The 8,514-nt window shown below is 46.3% G+C and overlaps 1 protein-coding gene across 1 annotated transcript; it reads left to right on the top strand.

The window, feature by feature from the left end:
• Positions 1-1,421: 1,421 nt before the first annotated feature.
• Swt1 (Swt1 RNA endoribonuclease) lies at positions 1,422-3,483 on the top strand. The gene is made up of 2 exons (XM_065236364.1): positions 1,422-2,880; positions 2,936-3,483. The coding sequence occupies exons 1-2, from the start codon at positions 1,422-1,424 to the stop codon at positions 3,340-3,342; spliced, it is 1,866 nt and encodes a 621-aa protein (XP_065092436.1). The 3' UTR covers positions 3,343-3,483.
• Positions 3,484-8,514: the final 5,031 nt, after the last annotated feature.

Raw genomic sequence — 8,514 nt, 5'->3', positions numbered from 1 at the left:
CTTATGAAAGATTTTCGTCTAACATAGCGTAGCTCTTATACTCCTTTAACCATTCCATTTTTTTAAGCGTTGAAAGACGAGTGGCCAATACACGGGCTCCGTAATCTCAGCGTCCATGGTTCGGTTCCAGTCTGCTCCGATTTATTATTTTTTGTCAACATTATGTTTCATATAAGGCAAATCAATGAAATTCATGCTGATTTCTTGTGGCTAAAATTCATAAGTGTTTCTAATGGAATTCTTACGTTCTTTTGCCTGCGTGTATACTATTATACCATAGAGGTAACTCTAAGACCACTGGGTCCCGAAGAAAATCATTATTATTTTTGGCTCACTCAGTACCAGAACAACGGTCCCAAGCAGTCCCAAGCTATTTCACTCACCCCTGCATGTTCTGCATGAATCCACACACCCCTGATGTTATCTGTCAAACTTTCATAGCGAATCAAAACAAACATAGTGTAGTAATAGAATTTCAACTAGAATAGGGTACGTTAATCGTTTGCTTGGGACCAATAGGCTACTAAAGTGGTGAGCCAATTTAAAATCGTTAGTTTCGTATTGATTGTTGATTATACTCCCCGTAAATCGGATCCTCATCATACTGCGACACACGGGAAATGGTCGATCCGGTTCAGGTTGTTGTACGACGAAACTAATCTCTCCCAGATACAGTACACCTTCTTCTCGCATGGAAGCACCTTGTTTTAAATGGTGTACAATTTTTCGATCACGTTGCCATCTTATTGATTCGCCAAGGCACTTTCCATCCGTATACATCAACTCAGACCCGGAAGTAGCCCAACGACCGAGTGTTTTTTATGTAGATCTGGCGTTGAAATGACCAGAAGTTTTGACTATAGGAAGAACCTCAGAAGACTCGATCACCGAACGGAATAGGCCATAGTTAAAACATCACCATCTAAAATAATGATGCTGCATTTAAAGAATGATTTATAAGCACTTACTGAAGTTTTTTTTACACTTGAAGCTTGGATAAAAATACTTGTTTGAGACTTTTTATGTCGATTCATGACAAGAGCTAAACAGAGAAACGAATTGTTATACATAATCATGAACTATGACATGTTATTCATACTCATGCATAAAAACAAAACTGGAATAGATTACTTTTTAATCAAAGCTATGAATAAACAAAGCTAAATAAAATAAAGATTAAATTTTAATCTATTTTCGATTAGTAATATTTTTGAGTGTAGATTCAGAATAGCGTGCAGTCTATTTTGTAAATTTTTGTCAATCTTCCAAATTTGGGTTGTTCTCAAGTGGCCGTGCAGGTATTTTTCTACGAACGTGTAATATTTGTTTTTGTTTTCATTTTCGCATCTGCAGTCATGCCTGGGACCGAAAAAAACGGGAAAATCCAGCGCGCGTAGTTCCGACAGATAAACGGATTGTGAATGTCCTCCAAGGCAACGTCCATTGATCCTGCAGAAGACGCCAAATCAGTGCGGCAACAACAGGAACCAAAAGTGAGCAGCAGCAGCAGCAATAACAATGAACAGCAGGAAGATGAGCTTCCGCAGCATTGGACCAAGATCGCTTCCAAGAAGCATCCGGGCAAGTACTACTATTTCAACGTGACCACCAAGGAAAGCCTTTGGGAACATCCAGGTAAGACGAAAGCACTTGACGCGGAGAAGAATATTATTCGGAATGTTAAAGCGTCCAAGGAAAAGTCCAGTCCCAAATCGGAGAAGGTGATTCAACTGAAGAATGACACTGTACAGTTTAAGAAGAAGAACTTGGCCAAGAACCGATTGGAAAAGTTGCAGAAGCAGCTGGAGGTTGAGCGGAAGCAAGATGCCGGAAAAAAGAAGGTGGAATTGGAGAAGGTTGAAAAGGAAGCGAAGACTCCGGAGACTCCAAAGAAGAAATCTCCGGTCAAATCTTCACATGTAAAAGAAACCGAAACCGAAAAGACAACACCTTCGAGGCAGAAGCGAAAACTAGTTGGATCGGATAATTTGTCGGGTTCGCCTTCGAGCAGGTCGAAAACAAGTAAGCTGAGTCCGAAGAGTAAGGTGATTTCCAAGAAGGTTTCCCCTAAAGTTGAACAGAAGAAATTAAGCAATGCTGAAAATACCAAGAAAAAGGGTCAGGAAGAACCGGGAGCAAGTAAAATATTGAAGTCGTTTAAAATTCCGAAAAAAACCAAGCTGGAATCTGTTTCGTCTTCCATTTTTGTGGACATTCAAAAATTGACTGAAGCGAAGCCAGTTGATTCCCAATCTCCAAAGACTGATTCGATAAGAAGTCTACCTCTAAAAGATCCTGTTCCGAAAGAACGGAAAAAAGTTCCAGAAGCAGTTGCAAAATCTTCTCCTAAGGTCTCATATGCTCAAAAGCTGCTAGAGGCTATCGAACGACCTCAAGCTTCACCATCGCCGAGGACCGTAAGCGGAAAGGCACCTGCCTTTACTTCAACCCCAAAAGTACAAACCCTAATCCGAGCTGAAGTTGACAGTCCCAGTTTTGTGAAATCTCCAGCCAACGAGCGTTTGGTTGGAATTCGTGAGAAACTCGCCCAGGAAGTGGCCCTCGAGTCCACCCTTCTAGACGAGGATGCCGAGATGACCGATTTGAGCGATGCACTTCCTCAGGAGCAACACTCTAGCGTGATGGCGGAAGCAATGGACTGGGAAGACATTCCGGAAGACGTTGCCCTTCGGGAAGTGGTTGCCGTTCGACAGCTGCCAATTAGCAAGGAATCCGTACTGGATGCAACGATTCCGGGATACGGCACGCAACTGTTTGAGCAGGGCCACTTCCAGAGATACGTTTTACTGGTGATGGACACCAACGTCTTCCTATCGCATCTTAAAGGTGTTGAACGGCTGCTGGAGAAAGGATTTCCCCGTAAGTCTGTTTTGGCAGTTGTACTGAACGATTTGATATCGATTTTTTGTTTCAGACATTGGTCAACCGATTCTGATCGTTCCGTACATTGTTCTCCAGGAATTGGACCGGATCAAGCACAGAGAACAGGGAACACCGCTCTCGCAAGCGGCAGCTCGCTCAATCCGGTTTCTTAACGATCACCTCAAGCGGCGTGACCCACGCGTGATAGGGCAATCCTCCATGGAAGCAGCTAAGCAGCTGATCCCGGTGGAAAATGCCGACGATAACATCATGAACTGTTGTCTGCAGGTGCGGCTGATTATTGCGGGAATTGCGACAGATCTGATGCTGCTGTCGAACGATGTCAATCTGCGCAACAAGGCCTTGGTGAACGGAATACAGGCCTTCGGCTATGGGGAACTGATGGCCGAAGCGGATCGTATCCGGTTCGCGGCGGATGAGCAGATCGCGGGTCGGTGATGTCCGGGGTTGGTTATGGCTTCAACGGTGGTATTATCGTATTGTTACTTGGTACTTGGAAACGTGAAACATTTCCGAACTGATATATATTTTGAATTTGTAGAAAGTAACGAAGATGTTGAATTATTTTTTGATAACATGTTATTGCAGGAACATTATGTGAGATTTTGAATTTTTTGAAGAAATCCTTGGGAACAAGTGTGGTTGATTGCATACGGAAATAGTTGGAGAAAGGGATTCTTATTCGTCGGGACAAGTGGGTCAGGAGAGGCAATTTGGGGGGTTTTAGATGGGACAAAGGAACGAACGACAGCCTTGCGTTGCTTCCTACTGAAATTCAACTGGCTAATGCACGAAAACAGCAATAAATGGGATCAGTTTTCCTGGACTTCAAGCGAGCTTTTTATTCTATGTGTGTCGATATCCTTTTGGACTCTCGAGCAAGGATGTCAGAGATCAGGATTGCAAATTGGAAAGCTGATGAAATGACTGTATCAGGAATTTTTAATAGTGAGAGCGACGGAAGGCTAGGTTGTTTGATGGTTATTTCAGAACAAGGTTGCAAATGCTCATTTATTGTTGTTGTTGTTTATTGTTTATTGAAAAATTCAACTGACAATTACTGTCTAAATGAATAAAACTTAAACTAAATAGTTACGGTCAACGGTACGGAAAAGGCCAAGTAGCATCCACAGCAGTTGACGAGATGCCAAGTATCTCCAGCTTGGCCAGCAAGATATTATGGTCCACGGTGTCAAATGCAGCTTTTAGATCCATATACGCCGTATCGACTTGCCATCCTGAATCCATGCATCGCAGACAGTTAGAAGTGAACTGCACCAGGTTCGTGGATAGGAGCGCTACGGGTAGAAACCGTGTTGTTCTGTATCGATATAATTATTGCAGCGTGCGAACAGAGCACCTTTTATGATAATCTCGAACAGTTTTGAGCGGCACACAGGGAGGTGATTCCACGATAATTTATGACATTCCGTTTATCTCCTTTTTTGTGCACTGGGAACAGATAAGAAAGTTTCCAGCGGCAGGGGAACTCACATTGCTGTGCCGAGAGATTGAATAGCCTCGCAAGTGGAAGGCAGAGATTGGCTACACAACGTTTTAGAACTGATGACGGAATGCCGTCAGGTCCGGAGGCGAACGAGAGCTTCAGTTTGCGTGTTGCGGCTATCACCATGTCTTCTGAAATGCGCGGAATAACGAAACTAAACACATCACGTGGCATCCCAACAGCAGCATCCAGCACTTGTGTTGGCGAAGCGGAGAAATCGTTGAACACTTGCTTGAAATGACGAGCAAACAAGTCGCATTTTTCTCTTTCACTATTAGCCGAGTCATTCCCGAGAAACATGGAACAAGGCAACCCGGATTCCTTCCGTTTTGAGTTGACAAACGACCAACAACTTTTCGGATTCGTGCGAAGGTTTGCATCCGTGCGTCTCACGTGTCGATTATAGAGAAAACGATTGTAATTTCGATAACTACGACTCGCAAAATTGAACAGTCGTTTGTAGTACGGCGAGCGAGAGTTACAATACTTTCGGAGGGCGACAGAGCGTTGACGTTTTAGCACGCGTAGGCGTGGGTTAGACCATGCAGGCTTTAGCGGAGGTCGTCGAGCTGGGACAATGCGGAAAATAGCATCTTCCAGTGCAGCACTGAAAAAATCCACTGCATCATTCACGCTAGCGGCAGTTTCGATAAATTGCCAATCAATTTCCGCAAGTGCATTGTTCAATGCAACATAATCGGCCCGGCGAAAGTCCAAAGAGTAGCACTTAGATGACGGCGTAAAATAATCGGCGCAGGTAAACTAAATGACACGACGAGAGCGGGATGATCGGCATCTAGAAACAGAAGTGCCCGGTAGTGCGGAATCATTTGCCAGGAAAAGATCTAGCAAACGTCCATTTCGGTTTGGAAAAGTATTCACTTGTGTGAACCCGTAAAAGTTAAAACCGTCAAAAAGAGCACAGCAAGCAACCGGCATATGCGAAAGCAGTGGATCAATTAATGGTGTGCCACTGTCTGTAAAGCGCCACTGCAGACCAGCTTGATTGTAGTCACCAAATACGAAAGCGGGAGAGCAGGGACTTAATTGTGACGAAATTGACCCTAACGATTCCACAGTCGTTTTTGCGGTCGGGAGGCAGGTAGATTGCGCCTACACTAAGCTTGCTTTGTGGAAGTTCTACGACAATCCACAGCTGTTCCAGTTGACTGGAAATGGGTGACGTACTTACGTAGCTGGCTAGTCTAGTAGATACTGCAATCAGGACTCCGCCTCCGCGCGATTTTTGACTGTTTAGGGCAGACCGGTCAGTTCTGAAGACGGAATAGAGTGACCCGAAAAGTTGCGATGAGTAAATTCCGTCCGTCCGGCCACGTTTCCGTCAGCACAATCAAATCATATTCGGCCTCCGCAACAGCCAGGAAAAACGAGTCGATTTTAGTCCTCAGCCCACACACGTTTTGGTAGTAGTTCCGGAGACCATTCGAGGAGCAATCACGGGAAGTAGAAATCGAAAGGACATCAGGTACCGAAAGCTCGGAATCGCTAACATACTCGCCTGAGGTTGCAGGCCGGAAGCCCCCGATACCATCACCGACCACAGGACCGGAACGATTACGATGGCGGATGACTGCAGCAAGCGCGACTGGGTCGGGAGGTTCGGAAGCTTCCTCAGTGCCTGTTTTAGGGTGTCCCGGATTCGAGGAAGAGCAGGTGGCGGCATAAACTTGCTGGTAGTTGGCAGGACGGATGCATGGACATGATGTGGCTAGTGTGGAGATCGCAGAACCGGAAACACAGCTAGAAGTTGAAGCGGTATCAGGCAAAGGAGAAGCTGAATCGTCAATATACTTGCCAGTAATAGCTGGTTGGAAGACCCCCGACCTACATCTACACTCAGGGCCGAGACGACTATGCAGAGCGCTGGCTGGAATAAGCGCGACTGAGGCAGAGAAATCAGGGGCTTCCACAGTGCTATCCACGATGCGTCTCGGTGGTGATGGTGGTGGTCCAGAAGCAATAGAGGTAGCAGCATTATTCTTGGAAATCGTGGAAACATCATGAAGCTTTGCACTGGAACACGGAAAGTGATCAGGCAAATTACTTTAACTAATGTATACACACTTGCCTAAAGACGATGCTTGGGAAACCCCACCACCGAATTGAACGACTATGATGGCAGGAAATAGAAGGACTTTGTTGGAGTAAATCGGTAACGCAGTGTGCTGATCACCTCCTTGGAGACCGAACGTCACCCCTAGCAACCTAAGTTTTCTTAAATAAACAACGGTGGAAAACTTTTCATTCCTGTTCAAGACTCCACTCAAGCTAGTCGTTAAATAAAATCCATTCTACTTTTAAACTTTGCTGTTCCGGTTCTTTCTAACAATCAAGAGGTTATGGGCGACTCACGCAAGGATTTGGTCCACGGGATCCCGCAGTTCTCGGGCACCGGTTTCGACAATTGGCAATTTCGAGTGGAGAAGTATCTGAAGTCCGTGAAGCTGTTGGATATCATCAAGAAGGATCCTCCGATGGAAGCGGCCGAGCTCACGAAGTTCCAGGAAGATGACGGTAAGGCGGCGTTCCTGCTGACGTCATTTGTTCATGACGATTTGCTGCATTTGGTGCGGGACAAGGAGACGTCCAAGGAGATGTGGATGAGCCTTGAATCCGCCTACGCCAAGAAGTCCGTCTCGTCGCAGACATTCGTCAGGAAGCAACTTGCGAAGCTACGAATGATGGAAGGTTCGTCTGTGAAAGATCACCTGAAAACCTTCGAAGAGCTGATCCGACAACTGAAGCTGGCCGGAGCGAAGCTTGAAGAGAACGATATTGTGTCCCAGCTGTTTGCTACCCTTCCCGAGTCGTTCGATCCGTTGGTTACGGCACTGGAAAATCTAGGTGAGGAAAACCTAAAACTGGATGTTGTTCGCGAGCGCCTTCTTGCCGAGGAGCTCAAGAAAACCGACCGGGCAGCGAATTCCTGCCAAGAGAAACCTGCAGCATTCCAAGGATCGAAACAGAAGCCTGGTAAGTTCACCGGAAAGTGTAACCGTTGCCAGAAGAAGGGGCACAAGGCCAAGGACTGTCGTGTGAAGTTGAAGACAGATGGGCGCGCTGAAGCTAACGCTGCTGCTGGAGGTAAGGCGGTGGCTTTTATGACCGGGAGATGCTCCCAAACAAAGGACGAGGGAGCAGTTTCCTTTAAGATGGATTCCGGAGCCTCGGACCACCTTGTGAATGTGAAGCACTGTTTCGCCGACCTCAGGAAGCTGAAGCACCCTGTCGTCATAAACGTGGCGAAGGATGATCAATCCCTGATTTCCCAGCACAGTGGCACGATCAACGGCGTCAACAAGGAAGGTAACTATATCAGCTTGAAGAACGTCCTCTTCGTACCAGATCTTCGAGCGAACTTGCTATCTGTGAAGAAGATGGCAAAAGCGGATCTTGATGTCACATTCACGAAAAAGGAAGCGATCATGAAGCAAGGTCGTGACCTGATTGCGAGATGTCCCATGCGGGGCGATTTTTACGAGCTCGATCTCCGTGTCGATACGGTGGCGGCCAACATGTGTGGAGCTGTGACTGGTAACCTGTGGCATCGTCGACTGGCTCATTTGGGGAGCAAGAGTTTGCAGACACTCGCGAAGCATGGCATGGTAACAGGTATTCCCGAGAAACCAGATAAATTGGATTTTTGTGATGTTTGTGTTCTCGGAAAGCAGTGCCGAGAACCATTCACGGGTACTAGAGTCCGTGCTACAAGACCTCTAGAACGAGTGCACTCCGATGTGTGCGGTCCAATTACACCAGCGGCTTGGGATGATTCTCGGTACTTCGTCACCTTTATTGATGATTACACGCACTTTGCAGTAGTATATCCCATCAAGAAGAAGTCCGAGGTGTTCCAGAAGTTTCGAGAGTACGAGGCCATGGCGAGTGCCGCTCTGGGACATTCGATTTCGAAGCTGACTGTCGACCAAGGGCGCGAGTATTGCTCCAATGACCAGCGTGATTGGTACGTTTCCAAGGGGATCCAAGTCGAGCCAACCGCAGCGTACACACCACAGCAGAATGGAGTGTCCGAACGGTTCAATCGGACAATCGTCGAAAAGGTGCGTGCGATGCTGATTGAA

The sequence above is a fragment of the Ochlerotatus camptorhynchus genome, unplaced genomic scaffold, assembly GCF_037179485.1.
Source record: "Ochlerotatus camptorhynchus isolate MF236.1 unplaced genomic scaffold, CSIRO-AGI_Acam_v1.1 ptg000550l, whole genome shotgun sequence".
NCBI classification, from domain to species: domain Eukaryota; kingdom Metazoa; phylum Arthropoda; class Insecta; order Diptera; family Culicidae; genus Ochlerotatus; species Ochlerotatus camptorhynchus.
The sequence above is the reverse complement of the archived record's forward strand: the minus strand, read 5'-3'. Positions and strand labels throughout refer to the sequence as shown.

Excerpts from the sequence above, each read along its gene's own strand:
- Swt1 (XM_065236364.1), top strand. The coding sequence starts at position 1,422 with ATGTCCTCCAAGGCAACGTCCATTGATCCTGCAGAAGACGCCAAATCA. Across the intron at positions 2,881-2,935 it reads GCTGGAGAAAGGATTTCCCC|ACATTGGTCAACCGATTCTG; the intron begins GTAAGTCTGTTT and ends TTTTTGTTTCAG.